The sequence below is a fragment of the Triturus cristatus genome, chromosome 7 (genome assembly GCF_964204655.1).
Source record: "Triturus cristatus chromosome 7, aTriCri1.1, whole genome shotgun sequence".
In the NCBI taxonomy this organism is placed as follows: Eukaryota; Metazoa; Chordata; class Amphibia; order Caudata; family Salamandridae; genus Triturus; species Triturus cristatus.
In genome coordinates, this window is record NC_140590.1 from 1201872526 (window position 1) to 1201897047 (window position 24522).

At 45.5% G+C, this 24522-nt stretch overlaps 1 protein-coding gene across 1 annotated transcript in view; it reads left to right on the forward strand.

Moving 5' to 3' along the window:
* LOC146811599 (transmembrane protease serine 9-like) overlaps window positions 1-24522 on the forward strand; it is a 452993-nt gene that overhangs the window by 255244 nt on the left and 173227 nt on the right. The window contains exons 3-4 of the mRNA XM_085618580.1: window positions 7419-7581; window positions 10544-10818. Coding sequence (XP_085474706.1) covers window positions 7419-7581; window positions 10544-10818 — 438 coding nt within the window. The remainder of the gene's footprint in view (window positions 1-7418; window positions 7582-10543; window positions 10819-24522) is intronic.

Sequence of the window (24522 nt, forward strand, 5' to 3'; positions counted from 1 at the left end):
GCACACCGCCAGCCAAGTACCAGTCCACGCACACCGCCAGCCAAGCACCATTCCACGCACACCGCCAGCCAAGCTCCAGTCCACGCACACCACCAGACAAGCTCCAGTCCACGGACACCACCAGCCAAGCTCCAGTCCACGGACACCACCAGCCAAACACCAATCCGCACACACCACCAGTCCACACACACCGCCAGCCAAGTACCAGTCCACGCACACCGCCAGCCAAGCACCATTCCACGCACACCGCCAGCCAAGCACCATTCCACGCACACCGCCAGCAAAGCACCATTCCACGCACACCACCAGCCACGCACCAGTCCACGCACACCGCCAGTCCATGCACACCGCCAGTCCACGCACACTGTCAGCCAAGCACCATTCCACGCACACCACCAACCAAGTGCCAGTCCACACACACCAACAGCCAAGTGCAAGCCTACACACACCGCCATCACATTTTGGATTTTTTTAGAAAAAAACAAAAAACAAACAAATTGCAAATAGATACAAATCTTCTAACAGAAAATCAGCAACTAAATACATTGCACTAACACCAACCTTGAAACAGAATCATATTTTCCAAAGAATACAGACCAGCCAGTTCACTTTACCACTCATGAATGTTCCCAAAAGTTTTTTCGCGTGTGGTACGCTCTGAAACAAGCAGGGAGACACAGTGCAGGATGAGAGGGACAATCGGGGCAGTACATACGACTCTCCTTCCGCAAACCTCTTCGCCAACAGACTCTACATCTCCTACTGGGAAAATCTTTTGCGGGTGTGGGAGGAATGTGATCTGGAAAGTGGCGTTCTTTCAATCTAGCAACATCCTCCACCAGTCCAACTCTAGGAACACTTGCCTGTTCCACTACAACAAGGCTGCCTATTACAGACTCCTGAAACTTAGCAAAAGTCATCTTTGACTCAGGGCAAGAATCCTGGAACACAACAAAAGCATTAAACATTGCCAAGTGGAAAAGATGGATAGCCAACTTCTTGTACCAAATGTAAGCCTTACGAAGAGCAGCGTAAGGTTCCAACCTCTGATCTACTCTGTCAACACCACCCATGTGCCTATTATAGTCTAAAACGCACACAGGTTTGCGCACTTCAGCGACCTGACCCCAAACAGTCACAGGTGCAGTGCTTTCATCATGGATGGAAGTCAGCATGTAGACATTTCTCCTGTCTGTAAACTTCACAGCAAGAAGCTCCTGGCAACGCAACGCACTGCACTGTCCCCGCACAAGCTTTTGACAAACAAGTTCTTTTGGAAAACATTTACGGTTACAGCGGATTGTGCCACAAGCAAAAGTGTCCACTTTGGCCAATTCCCTGAACAACCGCACACCAGTGTAGAAGTTATCTACATATAAATGGTGGCCTTTGTTAAAAAATCCTCTACCAAGTTCCCAAACAATTTTCTCAGTCACTCCAAAAGTGGACGGACAACCAGGGAGGTTAAACCTAGATTCCTTACCGGTGTACACCCTGAAATTAGAGACATATCCAGTCCTACTGTCACACAGCATATACAGCTTTATTCCATAGCGTGCCCTCTTACTAGGAATGTATTGCCTAAAAACCAAGCGGCCCTTGAACAACACCAAAGACTCATCCACTGCAATTTCTCTACCAGGGGCATAAATCTCAGAAAATCGATCAACAAAGTGATCAAGGACAGGCCTAATCTTAAAAAGACGGTCACAATCAGGGTGATCTCGTGGCAACGCTAAACCATTATCAACAAAGTGCATCATCCGAAGCAGAAGCAAATACCTGTCACCACTCATGACTGCCGGAAAAATAGACGTTGCCATCAAGGGACTGCTAGACCAATATGAAGCCAATGATGGCTTCCTTAGCAAGCCCATCAAAAAAGTTAAACCCAAGAACTTCTTCATCTCTTCAACATTTGTGGGAGTCCACCGGGTAGCTCTAGAGTGTGGCTTAAGACTGGCACTGTTGTCCCTCAAAAACTGTTCGGCATACAAATTAGTCTGCTCAACAATCTCTGCCAAAAACACATCGTCCATAAACAACTGAAAAGAATTTACAGGCAAAAAGTTCTCAGTATTCACTCTAGACCCTGGAACACCAGTAAACTCTGGAAATTCCGGCTGCACCATGCCAGGGGCAACCCAGAGGTCATCACTTTCAACGGGAAGACTTGCAGCCCCAGCCTGCAGCCCAGATGTCTCTTGCCGCACTACACCAACGGGAAGGCTTGCAGCCCCAGCCTGCAGCCCAGATGCCTCTTGCCGCACTACACCAACGGGAAGCCTTGCAGCCCCAGCCTGCAGCCCAGATGTCTCTTGCCGCACTACACCAACGGGAAGCCTTGCAGCCGCAGGCTGCAGCCCAGATGCCTCTTGCCGCACTATCGGCACATCAGTCTCCTCCTCTAACACAGGCAATTCATCCGCACTAAGAGTATCTTCATCATCCGATGACCCCATACGGAGAGAAAACTCACTGCCAGAATCGTCCCCTGCCTCCTCTCCCTCAGAAGCAGAGTCAGTCTCTGACCCAATATCAGAGGAAGACTCAAACAGCAAACCAACAACCTGCTGAGCAGTCATCCTGCGGCTAGCCATTATACTTACTAAGATAGAAGACTGCACAAACAAGTCAACAACAACCAACAATGTGCAAACCAAGTAAGTAAAGAAATGTGTACCTTTTATCACAAAGATCAATGTACTCAAAAACTATACAATCCAATTACAAGAGACAGCTGCACTCACCAGAAACAAACTCTGCAGTGACACAGCAAAGACCAACGATATCAAACTAGAAAGAAGAAAAAAAAACAAATTACTCACAAGACAACAAAATACACATCGAGCACCAATGCAAAAAGTTTTTGACACTCAAAAACCCAACATACTGCTATTATTACACCATTTGCAAAAAAAAAAACAGGCAGAGAAATCAAACACATTTGCATTGTACAAAAAAACAGTCTCTTACCAAACTACACAAACAGCAGAACCACCAGTACCAAAACGTCAACGTGAAAAGAAGAAAAGCCTTTACCTAGAACAAAAAAGTAAACAAAAAAAAAACATTACAATTGGAAATCACAAAAAATATAACAATAAACATTATAACATGCCATGTCACTACCCAAATGGTCAATCGGGTTGTGTGCCAGGTGGGGCAGAAAACAGCAGGAAAAAAAAGGCTACTCAGTCCCGGGGCGGGTGAGCCAAATACATATAACAAATTGCACCCTGGAAGCGAGGGGTCACTTCTATTTCTAATTGAACTAATTCCCTGGTGTCTAGTGGGCTTTTCTGCCCCCAATGGGAGCAGAAACGGCAAAAAAATAAAACCGATCTGCCCCCAGAGGGGGCAGAAAAGTCTTCAAAAAATTTAGGGGCCCAAGGAAGCGACCCTTGCCCAAGGGGTCGCTTCCTACAATAATATTTATATCCCTGGTGTCTAGTGGGCTTTTCTGCCCCCCCCCCCCCCTGGGGGCAGAAACGGGCAGAAAGACGACCGATCTGCCCCCAGGGGGGGCAGAAAAGTCTTCTAATTATTTTGCCACCCTAGGAAGTGACCCTTGCCCAAGGGGTCACTTCCTACATAACATAAAAGACATCCCTGGTGTCTAGTGGGCTTTTCTGCCCCCCCTGGGGGCATAAACGGGCAGAAAGAAGACCGATATGCCCCCAGGGGGGGCAGAAAAGTCTTCGAATTATTTTGCCCCCCAAGGAAGCGACCCTTGCCCAAGGGGTCGCTTCCTACATAACGAAATAGACATCCCTGGTGTCTAGTGGGCTTTTCTGCCCCCCCCTGGGGGCAGAAACGGGCAGAAAGAAGACCGATCTGCCCCCAGGGGGGGCAGAAAAGTCTTCGAATTATTGGGCCCCCCAAGGAAGCGACCCTTGCCTAAGGGGTCGCTTCCTACATAGCATAAACGACATCCCTGGTGTCTAGTGGGCTTTTCTGCCCCCCCCTGGGGGCAGAAACGCGCAGAAAGCGGACCGATCTGCCCCCAGGGGGGGCAGAAAAGACTTCGAAAAATGTTGCCCCCCAGGAAGCGACCCTTGCCTAAGGGGTCGCTTCCCAAATTCAAATAAACAAATCCCTGGTGTCTAGTGGGCTTTTCTGCCCCCCCTGGGGGCAGAAAAGCGCAGAAAGCGAACCGATCTGCCCCCAGGGGGGGCAGAAAAGACTTCGAAAAATTTTGCCCCCCAGGAAGCGACCCTTGCCTAAGGGGTCGCTTCCCAAATTCAAATAAACAAATCCCTGGTGTCTAGTGGGGCATCCCTACTCCACGATCGCGACGCTGTGCGCGATCGTGGAGCAGGAATGCCCAGTATTGAGACATCGGGGGAGAGGAAATACTCTTTCCTCTCCCCCGATGCCTCAATACAAAAGAAATCACCCCCGCGGCCCCCACCGGACAAGGGAACCTACCTCTTGCTGCCTTGGACGCGCTGGAAGAAATGGATTCCAGCGCGTCCAACGCTTCCTGATGACGCCGGCGCGCGCTGTGCGCGCTGACGTCATCAGAAAGCGTGGGGGGGCTCGGGGGGCTCGGGGGTGGCAGCGGAAGCTCTTCCGCTGCCACCCCCGTAAAGGGGGGCAAGATCGAGGCACAAGGGGGGGAGCGCCAGCGCTTCCCCCAGGGGCTGTCCTCATGACGGAACGGTTCCGTCATGAGCACAGCCCAACCGATGCTCATGACGGAACCGTTCCGTCATGAGCATCGAAGGGGTTAAAATGACAGCAGGCAACACAGCAGTACACACTTAAGTGCATTAAATCGACTGGGCCTCTAAACCAACATGCCCTACCATATACTAGGGACTTGCAGGTATTTGCCAATACCAATTGTAAATGCACCTAATTACCATCTATCTTTTACACAGAGTATGGCCCTGGGCCTGGTTAGAAGAGCCATGGGCGCAATCAGAGTCAGTTTCAACCAGTATCAGTTAAAAAATGGGGGTGATCAGGGGAAAAAGAATGACTTTCTCACAATATGCTTACCATCTGCTCCTATCATACCACACCTCTTGCAACATGGGGCCTCTTGGGAGAATTTGGCAAATCTCTGTGGAGTCCAATAGGCCCCATGGAGAGGGAACAGATGGTTTTGCCTTGTGCAGACTTTCCTGTTTTATAAAGAAGATTTATAGATACTTTTCATAGATCTTCTATTGCCAGCTGCGATAAGTCATCCGCCCATATCTGATTTGGGTGTACATTCTTCTTGTTCTCTGCTGCCACCATGTCCCAGTACGACAGAGACACTTCATTTTTAAGTTTCTTGTCATCATTCAAAAGAGCTTCATGTTCTCAATGATCTATTTTTGCTAATCACTGGGCTGACCACCATGAAGAAACCTACAGGTGTTTAAACTTTAAGATTTCTCCTCCGGTCAGCAGCCAGAAACTCTGCCACCCAGTAAGGGCTTCGCTGCTCCTCAGATCTCCCCAAGTGTTAAAATTGTTTCTGGTATTCTTCAAACAATCGGGGGACCCAGGGGAGTCCCAAAATGTATTTGAACCTGTGTAGTAGTGGATCCTGAGAGTCTTCCTTAAGTGTACCCAGACCTTAAGTGCTGCAAGGAGAACTTTCAGCTTTACACTCTCAAAAAATTTCGGATTTCCAAACACATACAAAAATGCATCACGACTCAAGGGTATCAACATAGCAGAATACATGTGATCCAGCTGTGATTGTTCTGGTATCCTAGCTAAAAATCTTAAATTCTTAAACTGTAAGGCATAGCAGTATATATGGAAATCTGGTAATGCAAGGCCCTCATGTTTTAACTTTCTCCTATGCTTTTTCCAAGAGATCCATGCACATTTAGAAGCCCGGATAAAACTTGAGCCCCTCCCTTGTAGTTTCTTAATCTGATTAGATGGAAATGACAGCCATATGGCATTATATAAAAAAGTCAGTTTTGTGAGAACCATCATGTTAATGCCATAAATACCCATTGGGAGATTCTCCCATCTCCTTACAGTTTGCTTAACCTCTTTATTCAATTCTTCAGAATATAATCTATATTTTGCGTCATTAAGGTCCCCAAACACCTAATCTGGCCCTTAAAATGGTGGGTAGTACTGACATTTGGCCACGCTATTAGCTCTGTTTTTTCTTTGTTAATTTTGTAACCAGACATTTCCCTAAACTCCTCCACATGCTGTTCAAACGTAGGTATAGAATATTCTGGATTTGTGATGTATATGTTAAATCATCTGTATATAGAGCAATCTTAATTGAAAAGCCTCAAGATTCAGAGCATGGATCTATATAACCAAATCTTCGGTGCTAATGGCTCTACATATAGGTCAAACAATAATGGCGAGAGTGGACGCCCCTGTCTAGTGTCTCTACGGATGAAAAAAGGTTGAGTGAGGTCGCCATTAATCAACACCCTTGCCATGGGGGTTCTACACAATGACTGTATTGCCCTTATTAGATTAGTACTAATGCAAAAGCTCCTCCACCCTTCCCACAAATACACCCAGTTAACCCTATTAAATGTTTTTGCAGCATCTATAGTTGCTACTGGTTGGGGGGAATTGTGGATCACAGCCAACTCTATAGACCCAATAAGGAGATCTGTTAGCTTATGTAGATATCTACCTGCTATAAAACATTTCTGATCAGGATGGAGAACTGGCAAAGGCTAATCTCTCACCTATGATTCCTGCAAATTTCTTATAATCAGAATTCAATAGGGAGATAGGTCTGCAGGAGTCAGTATTGTTAGGGTTTTAAAACCATAACCAATGTTGCCTCATACGAAAAGGGGGGAATCTCTTTTTTATGCAGATTTATAACATTGAATAAAGTTTTGCAAAATGGGACCAGTTCACAAATTACCCATTTGTATAGTTCTGGGGGAATCCCATCTGGGCCTGCCGCTTTCCCATTTTTTGCCCCCTTAACTTGATTCATGATTTCCTCCTCCATGATCTGTTCCTGAAGAAAGGTTCTTTGTTCTTCAGTGAGAGAGGGAAATTCCATATCTGACAGCCAGCCGTGGATTTTATGTTGGTCCAGGGTAATATGTTCTCTATAAACTGCACTGATGATGTTTAAGACTTCCAAGTTTATAGTCTCATGTTGACTCAAAGATCTTCCCTGTGCCCATTTCTACCAGCAAGTCATTATGGTTCCTAGTTGCATCTACCTTAGTCTTTCATGTTAACAGCACACCACTATTCTCACCATATTCAAAGTGCTGTAGTTTACTGGCTTTCCACTTAGCTTGTATTCTTTATTCAAATATAGCCTTAACTCATTCTGCATACCCTCTAACTTCACCCTCGTGTTGAGATGCCTTGCGGCTTTGTGAGATTCAGATGGAGCTTTTAATGTGAGAATTGTAAGTATCAATTGGCAAAAAATGTATGTGTAAAATAATTTTTTTCCTCTCTAGTTTGTGGACAGCAACCTCTGATGAATCGAATTATTGGTGGGCAGGATGCCCAGTCTGGACAGTGGCCCTGGCAGGTCAGCATAGAGCGAAATGGAGTGCACATCTGTGGAGGTTCTCTAATAAGCAGTCAGTGGGTGGTGTCTGCAGCTCAGTGCATTCAAAGGTAAGTAGAACATTTGCTATAGTGCAACATATTAAAAGAAGTGAATCATTTGAAATTCTCAATTCAACAGAAAAATAAAAGGGACAGGTGGACCGTGGATAGCCATTTCTCTTCTATCTTCATCTGGCTGTAGAGAACTGAGGAGTTCCTCGAGGATTTGTGCCTGGAAATCAATTGGATACCACCATATATGGACTTATCAGAGGGGCCTAAGTGGTGTGAAAGAAAGATTTAAGCGGATTCTTGCTTGACTACTTACAGAGGTCATCAAACAGGTGAAACCAGAAGCATAGGTTTAAAGCCTGCATTTTATTGAAAGCATGTGCAATGGATGGTTTCAGTGGGAGAAATTATGCACAACCTTCCTGAGAGATACTATTTGGCTGTACTACTACAACTGCCAAGGAACACACAGATTTTCTACCATTGTACACAACTGCGCTATTGTCAATCATTAGCCTAGATGCATCTGCCCAAGGCGAAACATAAAATATCTCCACAGCCCATGGTAACGTGGCAGTGTGTCCCGAAAGCAGTGGTAGCACCTCCTCAGTGGAGGAGGAACGCCACTCCACATGGATCAGCCATAAGGTGAAAAAGAAAAAAATGTGTGCCGAGAGGGGCAGGGCCGGGACCAGGGAAGGGAGGAGTGGAGTGCACTTCTAAGTGAGCATGTCTGTTAGGCCACCGTCTTAGGCAGGCCAAACAGGCCAAACTGACATGGGCAGTTTGGTTTATTCAGCTGTTGGAGAAACAGTAAAGACTCCCTGCGCCTGAGCGAGCATTAAACCAGCCCGCTCAGGCCAATCCCTGCGGGAGTCTCTGATGCTTTCTGTGTCTGGTGGGACCAGGAAGAAGAGGAACAGTGAGGCGCAAGGCGGCCCGCATCTTCAGGTATGTCCCTCGCGTTTCCCACGTACCCTCCCCACCCTCCCACAACTTCATTTTTGTGTTGGCCGCCACTGCCTGAAAGCCCCTACATCCAGCTTATATTGTAGGGTATGAGTGCCTGTGTGAAAGACATCTTCCCTCACTCTGATTTCGGAAGTTTGGAAACGTTTATTACCCTAACAAAAATGTCAGTGAATCACAGATTCAGGCAACAAAGGGATCCAGTGCACCCCATAAGCACAGAGCTAAAACACACAAGTAAAGAAGGCAAATTTATGTTTACAAGCAGAGCTCCATCTTGACGAACCTGAAACAAAAGAGTATATAGGTGCAGACACTAAAATCATCGGATATTACACACTCAACCTTTAAGCTGATAAAATAATGTAAACTTTCAGATTCAAGCAATCTATTCAATAATTCTCTTCGCTGCATCCAGACATGAGAGTGAAGTTTTACATGTCAGAGGCATGCACAACTTGGTAGCACTGGTACAACATTAAGCAAGAACATGTATGCGGCTTCTACAATTACACTATGGTAATATTTGTAAATGCCTCATCTGATAGGGTGGGCAAAGAACAATATTAATGTGCTATGGGTTTCTGTTCAGTGGTGGAAGTATCCACCATAAGCATAGCAAAGAACAATTGTTGGAGGAGCCACAGCAATGTACCAAAGAGACATCTGAAAGACCAGCTATATCAACATAAAGATGAAACATTAGAACACTGAAAAGTATATTTTGGATAGCCTAGATCTGAATATTCCAGTTTTTCACCATATACTTAATTCATGAATTAACCTAAAAAGACAGATTGCGTTGCAAAGGGGCAGCAGAGAGCACCACGCCTAGAAATGCTATCAGTTTCCAGTAGCTCGTTAGTGATCAAGTCAATAAGAAGTAAGCACTTGAGGTCTGAGTGCACATTGCCCAATGAGGGATGGAGTGCTACAATGGAGAACGCAATGAGGATTGTGGAGTTGTGTCCAGTGTCTTTCAGATTAGTAAAGATTTGACCTGATGTGCTGTGTCTCTCAGGCTGGACTTTTTAAGTGACCATTGACTACCCAGCCTCACTCTGTTACACTTTAATGCTGCACCCTTCTGTTATTATCTTTAATGTAATTCTTTAGTATAATTCTGAATTATTTTAAATGTATGTAATCTTTTTCCACTAGTATCTGTAATAATATTAATCTGTTTCATACAAGTATAAGCAAAGTAAATAGGTCTAGCCTCAGCAGGCTGGTGGGATTGTTAATTAGTTTCGTTTTTCATTATTTATCACATGAATGTCTCATAAAAAGAAAAAGAAAAAAAGAAGACGTTATCTAAGTGTGGCCAACATACTTGAAATTTAAAACAGATTCACTAATGTAGCTGTTTTACTAATGCTTTTTATATAAAACGTTTTATTTATGCCATGAATTTTATTACTTTTGTGAAGGAGACAAGCCTAAATCACCAGCAAACTGAGCATTCATTGCAGGCAGAAACAATGTTCCAATATCACCTAAGCACTTTATAACTTTACAAAAAAAACAGAAAATAAATGACCAGCTTAACTGGCTTGCAAAGCTGTGGTAAACTATAAAAAATAACTAAAATGATGAAAAAGCTTACTTGGAATTAACTTTATCACTGCAGAGAAAGGAACAATTTTCTGAACAAAGTGCGCAGGCTTTGTGCAGTCACTCAAAGTTAAGGGAACCAGTGGGTAAAGTGGACTGACCATGCTGTAGGCTGTGGTGGGTGGAGGCAAAATGTAAATGACAATTTTAAAGACCAATGGATAAAGCCTGCTGACCAAAGGTCCCTTTATGTATTCTATATTATGGATGATTTATTTGGTATATAGCTAAAGCTGTCACAAATGCCAGACATAATAATAATAATATTAATAATAATAATAATAATAATAATAATCATTGGTTGCAATTGTAATGAAAATTATCACAATTTTGATTTCTTTGTTTCCTTGTTGTGCTTGAGTTCTTTTTATGTCACTCAATCTATTTTTGCTCAAGGGCCTGCGAGTTGGTTTATAAATTCTTCTTTTTTTTCTAGGCCAGTTGTAGTCTCCAAATATCGTGTGCACCTTGGAGCCTTTCAGCTTTCTCTTCCGGGCTCCCGTGACATTTACATCAATGTCAAGAATATAACAGTGAATTCTAACTACACCTATTCTAGTGGCTCCTTGGGTGATATTTCCCTCCTGCAGCTGCAGAGCCCAGTCAACTTTACTGATTACATCCTCCCAATATGCCTACCCGCCTCCTCGGTTCAAATCACCTCAGGGACGATATGTTGGGTGACCGGCTGGGGTGATATACAGTTAGGAGGTAAGCAGTATTTTCAATGTCATATCAATGTGATGGGTTGAGCTCTGACTCCACCAACCTGCTACTACGGTGGCCTGCACAGTCCCCTTCTTCTGCGCATGTTTCTTTTAAAGTTCTTCCTTGCAGGGTCTTGCCAAAATTCACATACCCTAGATAGCCAAAAGGCATGAATATGGTGAATTGCAGATAATTGTAATACACTCTCTGAGAACACCCAGCCATCCTGAGATTTTACGTGAGTAGACAAAAACAGTGGGTGCAGATGTGGAATGTGTGCATAAGCAGCATTTCAGTGTTTTTCGTAAGTGTCCTTCTCAAGCAAGATTTATTATGTGTCACACACAGGCCTAATTGAAAGGATTTGTATAATTGACAATGTGATCACGAACTGTCATTGACATAAACTTTTCAGTCAGGCTCATTGATTATTTCTAAAGTCATCAACCTATCTTTTACTTTCAACCGATCCAGATGCCACAAGTCATTTGTGGGAGGGGGCATGGCCAAGCAAGATGGCTGAGTAGACGCTCCTCGTGGAGCTCCCACTGGCAATCCTCCATCTTGTCAACATCCTGCAGGTAAATGTTCTGGAACGCTGCACAGAACGATTTAGAGTGCTGCCATAGCTGATCAGGCAGTGCTGCAACGGTAGTGAGAGCTGACTGAGGGAGGCCACTGTCTTCGGGCCGAACAGACTGACAGTGTGGTGCTCCCCCTGTGGGTGCCACAATTAGTGGAAAGAGCCACCCAGTGAAAGAGGCCCGCCTGAGGCTGGGCCTAAAGCAGCTGTGCTGGAGGCTGGAAAGTCGAGGGGTGTGACTGTTGAAGCTAGGAGGTGAGACGCAGCAGCCATTGCCATGGTAGAGATTTGTGCAGCAGACCGCGAGCAGCAAGAGGTGAGTGGCGGGACCCTGCAGCCTACCTAGAGGCCTGGAGATACATGGAGCCCCGAGGGGAATCGGAGGAGGACTTGGGTTAATCCCACGTGGCACAGCGAAGGAGGAGACTGCATTTACTGGGGTTATGACGTTGGCCCCCCTGACAGAACCTGTTCATGCCTGGGACCAAGCCTGAGTCCTTCGACAGAGGGGAGCACCAGGAGTCAAAACGGTGAACTGAATTCTGGCCCTAATGGAGGAGAGGACACTGAGAGATGCCGAGCGGACATGCGGGCTATATAGGCGGACGGAGCTGGGTAGCTCTGGTCGTGCAGAACCCTGATAGTGGCCTGCTGCTCCTGAACCCTTGACTGCTGGCCCTGTCACACACATGGTCTCGGCAGTGGTGAGTGCCCTGATGGTGGACACAAGCTAAGGTCCACGTGCCTGCAGTAAGGTGGAATAGTGTAAACATTTCTACATAGACCACAATGAGCACTATGGGTAGTCTTCCAATGTCCAGCCGGACAGAGGAATATTTATTCAAATAAAATAACAGGGGAATGAACGGAATACAGGGAACAACAGGGATGGCTAATGGCACAAACCTGTACCGAGCATTGAAGTAAAGGGATAGGGAGTATAGACACAAGAAGGAAATAACAGGCAAGGAAATTGGTTGAAAGAAGAGCAAAAGGCGGCTTACATTTACATGGTAATACTACGTAAGCTCATACCAACAAACAGCACAACAGATTTTACACAATGGTTAAATTGTGGTGTTTTTAGCAAACACCACAATTTAACCATTGTGTAAAATCTGTTGTGTTGTTTGTTGGTATGAGCTTACGTAGTATTACCATGTAAATGTAAGCCACCTTTTGCTCTTCTTTCAACCAATTTCCTTGCCTGTTATTTCCTTCTTGTGTCTATACTCCCTATCCCTTTACTTCAATGCTCGGTACAGGATTGTGCCGTTAGCCATCCCTGTTGTTCCCTGTATTCCGTTCATTCCCCTGTTATTTTATTTGAATAAATATTCCTCTGTCCGGCTGGACATTGGAAGACTACCCATAGTGCTCATTGTGGTCTATGTAGAAATGTTTACACTATTCCCTCCTATGCCAAGGACCTCTGTTCTTTAAAATAAGTTATTACCCAAGGTCCTCAGGCTACCTGATCGGGTCCCCTTGTTCTTTTCTCTGCAGTAAGGTGGAGGCACAGAGAGGGCACACTGATTGCATGAGAAAGTAATCCTGGTAAGCTGTGAGAATTTTTTAACCATATATTGCTATTCCCACAGGCCAATATGCCTAACCAGCGCAGGTAAAGAAGATTGTTAACTACACACATGCGCTACACCCAGAATAGGTGGCAGACAGCCAGGGTGGCAAATGTGGAGAGCCCTCTGACATGCTGGCTGCAATTCACGGTTCATGGTAGGAGCTGATGATAAAAATTGACTCCTTAGCAATTGAAGTAAACCTTCCGAGATCAGACCCTCGAAAAGTCGCTGACAGGGTTACGGCGCCAAATGGGACTGTGTCAGAACTGCAACAAGAAGTGCAGGCGTTGAAAGAAACATCGATGCTGAAAAAAGCGACAAAGCACCTAGATGACAGGATTGAAGACTTGGAGTGCAGGTTGTGCTAAAGCAATTTGCGTTTTATTGGATTCCTGGAAAGGGCGGAGGTGCAATCTGCTGAGCTATTTTTGGAAGACTGGATCGTTAGTACGCTACGCCCGAAACAACTGTCCAAATATTTTAATATTAAGCGAGCACATCGGGCGCTGGTCCCTCCGCCTCGACCAAGGGCACCACCCAGGGCCATTATAGCTTGCATGTTTCGTTTTGGGGGCCGTGATGTCATCTTATAGCATGTCTGAGTAAAGAGGCTGACTCAGTTTGATGGCAGGAATATTTCCATTTTCCCTGACTATAGCAAAAAAGTACAGGAACTGCGCAAGAGCTACATGACTGTCAAAAAATGACTTTGCGACTTCAGTTTGAAATGCAGCTTGGTGTATCTCGCAAAGCTGCAAGGACTTCATGAGGGAAAGGCACTGTTCTTCAACACACCAGGAGTAGGTGAACAACTGGGTGGACACACTGGATGTGGCCTCTCTCTGAGGCAAAAACAGTCGGAAGCGGAAGAAACCAAAGATAGTCTACATGACTGAGCAGGTGGAATACATGATCGACAAGTCTGGAAAGCCCGAGGTGGACTGGACAGATTATTGACTGCTCTGATGGCACTCTCATTGATGTGGAGGTGGTGACAAACACAAGGGAATCATTCTTACAATGCAGGGGAGATCCTGGGTCTAGCAGTGACAGTCCAGAGGTGGGCCGACCTTGACTTCATGTCAACCCAGTGGGGGTGCTCTTTATGTCTGTGGTGGCGAACTCTCTTGGGCCTGAGGGTGACCTGTTTTTTGTTTGCACTGAAAGATTTGGTGGCATTTGAACAGCCCAGATATGAGATTCCTGTGCACAGCAAACTACGATCCTATTTTATTTTATTCGTAATTATGCTGGCGGGAGCCGGAGTGAGGCCCATGGTAGGGGGGGAGAAGTTTGAGCCCCCTCAGGGCACGCGGGTCCCTCTTGATGGCAGTCCTATTGCAAAGTAAATGTTTTAGTTGTGGGAAGGTTTTTTTCCTTGCACCAGGGAATGGGGTGGGTGATGGTATTCCCCAACCTGCTAACTGTGGAGCAGGGTTATTTGCATGTCCTGCCCATGGGGTGGGGGGGAGTGAGTTGTGGGTAACTGGTAATTTATTTGGTTTATTGTCTTGGGAAAGCTGAACTGCTCTTGTGTTAATATTCATCTGTTGACATTACACCTGCCACTTACTTGGCAGGCTGTCTGGTGAGAGGGTGACTATGGTGGGAAGGGGCTGTGTGGGAAGTAAAGGATGATGGTGGGTAATACAGTGAAATTATTGCCATGGAATGTCAGAGAACTGGACAGGTTGGAAAAAAAAGACGTGCGGTTTATGCTTACATGAAATTACATGGTGTCTCTATCACCTTTCTACAGGAAGCCCATGTCTGGGGGGAGTTTGTGCTGTATTTGAGAAAGAGATGGTGGGAACAACTGTACTCCACTTTCTATTCTGGATTCATGCACTGATTTGGGTGGCCCCGGGGGTTACGTTCTGCTAAGAGGGACATAAAATGGATGTGGAGGCAGATATGGGATCCTATTTGGGGCACTGGAAGGGAGAGATTTGTGCCTGGTGAATGTATATGCACCGAATATCATTGCCCAAAGTCCTACAGACAGGTAACAGCTGCTGCAACTTAGTTTCTTGCTGCATACTTATTTCTAGCAGGTAATTTCAACTTATGAACGGTTCTATAGACCGTGAACCTCCTAGACGTTACACTAAACCAGCGATCACTGGGTCTCTGCAGGACGATGAAAAGGTGCAAGTTGGGTGGGCTTCGCATTTTGAAAATAGGACGTGGCCGCCATTACTAATGAAGTAAAAAGGGCAGTCCTTATGGGAGGTTGCTAATGAAGACAAGGCAGTACTAAGGAGGGACTACTAAGCCTTTTCATGAACCAAAAGCAGCCATTTAGAAGGGATAGTAACAGGAGCCAATTGAAAAGCTAGGCGGAAAATGGGCGGTGCTTCAGGTTCATACCTGAATACAGCATGCCTCGCAGAGAAGCGCATGTGCTGCCCAGGCTCGAACTGAAAACAAATTCTGGAGGACTTCTATGGTGTAGAGAAACTAGCTGCTTTACTGAACTGGGGGGACCAAAGTGCCACCTGACCCATCGTATGTGGTGAGACACGTCTGTAGAATCTGAGAACTGTCAGTGAAGCGGTTGATCAGTTGAACCCTGGATGCACCTGACATGCATATCTGGTCACTGCAGTCGATTGTGACAATAGCTTAGGCCACGTCAGTAGAACAAAGGTTGAGGGGTGGCTGTAACACCTTGAGAGATTTTTACCCTGATGGGTGGTTTCTCATCAGACAGGATGCCACTGAGTCCTTTGCCCAAGGAATGGGACACTACCTTCAATATGGAAAACTTTCTGCCATGGCACACAAGCTCAAGTCTCTTCCTGGATGCACCGCCTCCGTTGCAGACGTTGATAGCAATGCTGGCCTTGGTGGGAGGAAGGCAACTGATATCAATGATGTGCAGGGCTCTACATGATGTCCTCCCTGCCCCAATGCTAAAAATACAGTTTAAATTACAGCCAATTACAGCCAGAGAGTGGGAAAAAGTACATGAGTGGGTGTGAGCGGTTTCTTCTAACACCCGATTTAAGTCGATATAATATAATTATATTCACCAAGTGTATCCTACCCCCAAAAACCTACTCATTATATACCCCTCTTGTGCGGCAAGTTGTTCGCAATGCACAGAGGTGGAGGCCGACTTCGTACACGTGTCTTGGTCTTGCCTGTCCATTATACCTTTCCGCTAAAAAGTGGTGGAAAAGCTCAACAGGTTCACTGGTTGGACAGTGACACTCACTATTAAGCTGATTCTGCTGGTGGTAGCTCCTCAAGCCAAAGGGGAATGAGATGAGCAGGCCATTTTTGCTCCTTGGGCTGGTGTTAGCTAAAGGCCGCATCGCCATTAGATAGTTGGCTCCAGAAACCCCATGTCACAGGGACTGTCTCTGAGACATTTCATAATGGGAGGTGGTTGAGGAGATTCTCATGAAATATACTAGTGGAGATGACGAAGTGGAGGATGACCTGCGAGCGTTGGCAGCTATGCTGACAGTTCTGAGGGAACCCCCTGAGACTCCTGACCGCTTTGAGAATGAAGGAGGAAGAATGGAGTTCATGTGGGGCCTAGTGACTGTTAGAACTGGGGGTCTCTAGTTGGCAGAGGTAGGTACCTTTGACCAAATAGGGACCCTTGCTTCTAAGTCAGAGAAAGGGGATTAAACTACTGGATAACCCCTGCTCACCCCCTTGGTAGCTAGGCACGAGCAGACAGGCTTATCTCAGAGGCAGTGTATTAAGCATTTGTGAACATATACAGTAACACAGTAAAAACACTACAGATGGACACCACACAGGTTTTATAAAAATAAGTATTCTTTATATAGACTTAACACAAGACCACAAACGACAAAAATCCACAATACTGTACTCAAAATTGACTTAAAGATGGTAGGATAAACTTAGTTCAAGTTGATGGTAAATGCGACACAGTTCTCACAAAAGTACCTGGATGCGTAATGCAAAATAAACAAAAGGCTTGCAGCGTTGGAGATAAGTCGGTACCTTGCTTCGGGGGAGACGATGTGTCGTGCATCAATGCCTGCGCAGAGTAGGGGATGCGTCTTGATCCTTACCGGAGAGGAGGTGATGCGTAGATTCTCAAGATGGCGCCTCGATGCGATGCGACAATCCGGTGCGTTTGCACCCTTGATGCGACGATGTGAAGACGATGCATCCACGCCCTGGCAGCTTTGCGGCGACTCTGTACTTTGGAGCCCCGACAGGCCCTGCGACACGCTTCTCCGATGATGCGACGGCGACCCTCATGGTTCGACGCGCTTCTCCGATGATGCGACAGCAGACAACTGCGACAAAGGCACGCTTCTGGGAGATGCGGCGGCGGCACGCTTCTCTGGCGATGCGATGACTACAGCTGTGGTGGCGACACACTTCTTCTTGTTGCGTCACGCTTCCAGTTCCCAGCGACATGCAGGCTTTTGCAGATAGAATTCCCAGCAAGGAAACTCAGAGGGGAGCTGGTGGTGAAGTCTGTTGTCCCTGAGACTTCAGCAGGAGGCAAGCACAAGTTCAAGCCCTTGGAGAAATATTCAGCAAGATGATGAAGTACACACAAAAGTTCCTTCTCCTCTCCTTGGCACTGAATACACCACTGTAGGCCAACCCAGCAACACAGCACACTGGCAGGGGGGGGCAGTCCACTCCTACAGCTTCCTTTGGTTCTTCTCCTTGGCAGAGGTTCGTCTTTTTGTTCCAGAAGTGATCTAAAGTCTTGGAGTCTGGGTCCCCATATTTATACTACTTTTCTCTTTGTTCTCTGAAGGCAGAGAGGCCTTTGCCTAGTCCAAACCAGTTCTGGTCAGTCCTTGAGCACTTTGTTTACAAGACTCCTTCTTTCCTTTCACAGTGCAGGGCAGAGACATCAGACGCACCACAGGAGGTGGAGCCAGCATTGTGGAGAGAAGGCACAGCCCTATTCAGGTCCTAGGTGCAACTCTTCCCACCCATCTACATGCAGATCTTCCTATTCAGCCCTGTGCTGACTCACCCTCTCTCCTGGAATCCCCCAGCCCCTGTCACTCACAGAACCAGACACACAACACACAACCTAGCAGAGGCAGGCTTGGACAGTTAAGCAAGAAAATACCTACTTTCTAAAAGTGGTATTTTCAAACACAGAATGTTAAAACCAACTTCACCAACAGATGTATTTTATCATTCTGAGTTCAGGCATACTAAACTTGAGTTTCTACCATGTTACCTGGGTCAGTTAGGATTATAAGATGTAATAATCAAACTGCCCATTCTGGCCTATGGGGATCAGATAGCCTTGCAATAGTGAAAAACGAAAATGGCTGTAATTTACTATTAGGACATGCCACACACACCAGGGCATGTCCTACCTTATACTTACAATGCACCCTGCCCTTGGACCTACCTTAGGGGTGTCTGATATGAAGATAAGGGAAGGTTTAGGAACTGGCAAGTGGGGGCACTTGGCCAGTCAACATGGCAGTCACAGACTGCACACAGGCTCTGCAGTGGCAGGCCTGAGACACACTTTACAAGCTGCTTCTGTGGGTGGAACAACCGGTGCTGCAAGCCCACCAGCAGCATTTGACTTACAAGCCCTGGGCACACATGGTGCACTGTACTAGGGTCTGACAAGTAAATCAAATAACCCAATCATGGAGTCACTAATCAATACATCAATTTACACAAGAGAGCATATGCACTTTAGCACTGATCAGCAGTGGTAAAGTGCCCAGAGTCATAAAACCAACAAAACAGGTCAGAGAAAATATAGGAGGAAGGCAAAAAGTTCAAGGATGACCCTGCAAAAAGGGCCAAGTCCAACAGTGACAGATTGTTCTTTCTGCCTTGTATGGAAGGGATGGACGAATATAATTGAATTGCCTCGGATTGCCCCCAAGAGGTCATGTTTCTGTATTATAATGTGGGGACGATCATTGGCACAGTACAGCCAAAATGTTTGAGCGTTGACAAGAGCAGAAGGGCTGGAGGGTAGTTGAGTGAACTCTCAAGAAAAATGCAGACAGCAAAAAGACTGTCCTGAACTTGAACTGTATGCTCTGTTAAACTTTCATTAGGACTTCATAAAAGAAAAAGACATTTGCGGGTACGGTATTCCTAGCCAAAACAATGAACTTTTCAAGTCATGTAGAGTCATACAAGCAACTTGGGGATGTGCAATAGAGCTATAAACCAGGTTAGTGGCATGGAAGTGGTTTTGCTAGATAGCTAGGAGCAGTTATTGGTGATCCTATTGTATGACAAACAAGAGCAACCAAATAAGCCAGTAGGAACCCGGGCCATAACATTTTGAGAAAAACCGTGATTCATCTGGAGCTTAGTTTAGAAGTAGTAATTTTTTCTTTAGCAAAATAAAATCCTGCATACCTCAAATGTCACTTTAATAAAATATTTAAGCAGTGGAAAATGCTGTGTGTAGCAAAAGCTGTAATACTGCCAGTCTTTCTGGTACCTTGATCCAACAACTTAATGTAGAGTATTAGTTTACACAGTCGTAACAATACGCTATACAATTCCTAAAGGAAAAGGGTGTGCTGTGTCCCCGGTGAAAATAAACCATGAAGAAGGAAAAGTGAACAAGACATTAGTAATATTGGCTCGGGGAACAACCTTTACAACGCAACTTTTACAACGCACTACCATTACAACGAAACTGTTACAACGCAAGTGGATTTACAACGCATGCCATTACAACGCAAGTCTTTACATCGACTTGCGCTAGATGGCGTGCTAATATTACAAATAGTGTAGTTTACTATCCCAACACCTTCCCTACTGTTAAGTGGACTGGAGTTGGAATAGTAAATTACACTTTTCTAATGTTACCACGCCATCTAGCGCAAGTCGATGTAAAGACTTGCGTTGTAATGGCATGCGTTGTAAATCCACTTGCGTTGTAACAGTTTTGTTGTAACAGCATGCGTTGTAACAGCACGCGTTGTAACGTCATACATCCATTGGCTCAACCAGCTCGTAATGAGTGTCCTGGTGTTATCGTTGATTCATAGATTTACCAGAAAGACCCCACTAACCGTCTAACTGGGAACAACACTTACTACTTGAAAACTCTGGCCAACATACCTCCATTTTTAGATGAGAAACAAAAGGCTGTCATCGTGCAAGTCATTCAGTCATTCCTGGGTTTTGGATAGCCAACTGGAACGTTTTCTAGAAGCTTTTAAAAAGTTCCTAGCAAAACCCCAGTAGACTATTTAGTGCACACCGTAAGCATTTGCTGGGTATAGGAGCCCTTTAGAGGGAAATGTTTTGTACACTTTGGCTGTTGTCTCAACATATGTTCTCTAATGGGACATCTTTGGTCAAACCTTTAGAAATGACCAAGTTCATCGAATGAAAAATAAAAAGTCAACAATAGGCAGTTTCAGCTACCTTATCGAAATACACTGCATACAACCTAGCAGTCAAGTGACTTGGGCACTAAGATATCATTTGGGCATTTTGAGGGTAGAAAGAATGACAAGTGAGCCGCTTCGTGCTTGGAGGAGGTGACAAGGACTGCAAATCCCAGGGGGCTTGCTGCTGATTGCCCGCACCTGAGCTTGCCATCCACTATTTTACCGCTCGCTGCTCCCGCTTCACGGGAGCCACTTCGTGCTTGGAGGAGGTGACAAGGACTGCAAATCCCAGGGGGCCTGCTGCTGATTGCCTGCACCTGAGCTTGACATCCACTATTTTACCGCTCGCCGCTCCTGCTTCGCGGAACACGCCCATTTGAGCCCGTTAGAGACCGAACGAGGCCGGGCCGGGCCTACTCTCTGTGACAGCACACCCCACAAGGTTAGTCCTTGCCAGTATACTGGTGTTAATTAGAGGAATACACATAAAGACCTAGCTGTGTTCTGTTTACTTCTACTTTCAATTTGACTTAAATAGATATCTCAGGATGAACCTGCGAGAGGGTAAGGGGAGAATTGGGCTGCCTGCTGGAAGTACGGTGGGGACTTTGGACCAGTTTATAATTAGAGCTAGCTCGGTCCTTGCTCATGAGATAGCATTGACGGAGCGTCGTCTATCTCTTGATCTCCAATTGTCTAAACGATCATCGTTGGGCGCTATAGCATCTGCATGTACTCCTCACTGTTCTTTGGTTGTAGACTCTGACTCCCCTGATAAGGCAAGTGATGCTGGTCAGTTTGCTAATGGGCCATTGGAAACCTCTGCATCGCATCGTCGGTCACTGATAATATACTCTATCATGTGGAGTCGGTCCAGACGGATGCAGCACCTACCCAAAGCACCCTACCTCCACACGTTGTTACAAGGTCAGCACCCCAATGTAAAAATAAAGTTCCTGCTCCAATTTCAGATCCAGCGCTTAAAAGAAAGCGGGGAGGGGGGCCATAGAGACAGAAATTGGTGAAAACTCAAAGGACAAACACTAATGGAGGAGGTACTACTTCAGCAATGGTAGCGACGGGGGAATCGGCTCTTAGTGTTCCTGGAAATTTGACCTCAGGGACTACAGATGTTTCCTCTGCTGAGGCTAATGAGGCTATGTGGAATAAACTGGGGGATTTAATTATAACATCTTTAACTCCTATTATCCAGAGATTGACTAAGATCGAGGAGAGACTCAATAATTTTGAATTGAAGGTCATGATAAATCATAGTACTATAGAGGGTTTACTGACACAAGCCTACAGATTATCTACATCTAAAGAGCTGAGAAATGCGGTAGAAACCAATTCAAAACCGCCAAATCCACCGTTAACCGGGCTGATGTCATTGCTGTCAGGGAAAAATGGTACTGTGTCTACTAATCATGAAGTTGGAGTAACAAATGTGGGAAGGGAAGTGGGTGAGACAGAGAATGTGCCTAGTGGTGATAGTCTAGTTAATCAGGAAGTTCGGGGAGGAGAGGAAACTAGATCATGTATAGGGCTAGTAGGTGAAAAAGTACAACAGCCAATTTCCCGTGTACCAGCAAACGGGGATAGCCCTATACTAGGGCCTTGTGAACGAGGGTACCCACAAATGCACAAGGGATTGGAAAATAGCCCAGTTTTAGAAGGTTCTCAAGTCTTACACCTTCCCCCGGCCGAAGCCACTTTGGTGGTGGTTTTGAAGAATGTCCCAGTATTACAGGAAGGTCAGATCGAAACCACCGATCAATTGATGGCTAAAACCATGCATTGGCTTACAACAAAACTGAAGGAGGTTGGGGTATGGGATTGGGATGTCTGTAACCAGATAATCATGGTCAGACGATCTCCATGGATAGGTTACTCTATGAAGGATGGGAGAGGGGATTGTATAGTTCTTAACTTTAATAACGAGAATGTCGTTAGATTTCTTCTAGACCATCTAGGTAGCATCAATCTAGAGTATCATACAATGAAAATCTCTCTCCTGCCCCTAGGGTTCTTTTATAGACCCCGTCATACCCCTACGATGGGCTGGGCGATTTCGCGTCCAGTAAACCACCCAAGGGCACCCCACAGAATCCCACATAGACCTCCTGACTTAAATTTAGCTAATAGATTTACTCCTCCCTCTGGTTTAGATACATGTGACTGACTACCAGTTGCAAACTTGCCCCTGTTAGAGAACACTGCTGTTCGGTCTGCATCTCCCTTTGTGAATCATATGAGTCTTCAGCGAGCTATACCACCATCTCCCGAGAGCAGTTTGATTAGGTCTTTTTCAGATAGGAGTGTTAGCATTGCTCCCTCCTTATTAAATATAATGTCATGGAACATTGCTGATCTACAAACAAAAACTAACTCTAGCGAGTGGTCGTGCTTTATAGAGAATCAAGACATCATTATGTTCCAGGAGACCTGGTCACTGTATAGGATTTTTCGTCCTGGGTATTTGGCTTTTGGTAAATCGGCTATTGCCAGTCATGAAGGGAGACCATCTGGGGGTTTGCTTACATGGGTTAGACAGCAGGCATGCTACCAGGTGGAAGAGTTAACAATGGTTAACCCTGATATCCTGGTTATTAAAATTCGTTTTGAACACGGGCTAGATCTTATTTTTGCCAACGTCTACGCAAGAGGGCAAGTAGGAGGGAAAGCCTCTCCTACAATCTCTAAACTTGATTCATTCATCAAACCGTTAAAAGGGGCAAACCATCTAGTAGTAGCGGGTGATTTTAATTGTACATTGGAGTCCATGGGTTTGGAAGGTGGAAGCCTGTCCAGGGATGAGGATGTGACCTGGGGTATACCATCGCTGGAGCTTTCCCCGATTAATAAATGGTCAGAAGCGGTCCTCCAGTTAAAAAGTTTATCTCTGGAAATGGGCCTGAGGGCTGTAAATAGAAGGTCAAAATCAGACTTTGAGGGTACCCATACTTTTAATAATGGGATAAGAAGTATCAGAATAGACTACTTCTTCATCAATTTGGAACTGTGGGTAAGGCTAGAGGATATGAAGGTCCAGAATAGACCAGAAAGTGACCATGACCCCCTAATTTTAACCATTAAAACTAGTGGGCAACCTACGGCAAGGGTAGATACTGAAATAGTCACAGCTGAAGTGACTATGTCCAATGATTGCCGTAGATTAAAATGGGCATTGGTCTCAGAGGATGAGGGTACTATGGACCTGATAAAACTAACCCTTGAAGATTCTTTATTAGTCCTTTCACAGCTTGATTTGCATGAGGCCTCTCTTCCTGCCCTCACAAAGGTTCATGAGGAGCTATTCATAAAGTTGAAAGCATTTTTTACAAAAAATAATAGGAGCTCCAAGCAGGCCATACAGAAATCTGCAAAATGGTATGATGGGGCATGCAGGGCTGCTTTTAGTCACCTCTCTCAAGCTGTTAGGTCAGGATTCCCACGAGAATTTAGGGAAGCTAGGGTTGCATATAAGGAAATTCAGCGAAGGGTAAAGAAGACCCTGATGAAAAAAGATGGCAGGATTTATTAAATGCAAGTAATGGGAAAAACTGGGTGCGGTTCTGGTAGACAGTGAAATGTGGTAGTGGTGATATAGGGCCATTACCAACTAATAATGTCCCTCCTGAAGCATGGGTCATGCACTATGAGACGCAGTTTGCTTCAATGAATAGTAGTTTAAGCCATTATCCACGATTAATGTGCGACACTATCCTAACTTTTGATATAGGGGAAATTGAGAGAGCCTTGGATAGTGTGGCAGCAGGTAGGGCTCCAGGCCCGGACTGCATCCCAGCGGATATTTTTAAATATGATAAGAAAAACTGGCTCAAATATATATATCATATGGCCAATGGACTTGCAAGAGGTGCTCCCTTGCCAGAATCCTGGCGCAGGGCATAGATCATCCCTATTTATAAAAAAGGGGATCGTGCCTGCCCAAGTAACTACAGGCCCATAAGTCTCATAGATACCATGCAAAAGATTGTGGCCAGACTTGTGCTGAGCAGGGTAAATACCTGGATAGATGACAAAGAAATTCTATCCAGGTTTCAAGCTGGCTTCCGCCCTCATGTCAGTACTATTGACCAAGTTTTTAGATTCATGATAATTTATTGGAACACTGTGGTTTTAACAGGGGGGGGGTCTCTATGCTGCATTTATAGATCTAAAGTCAGCA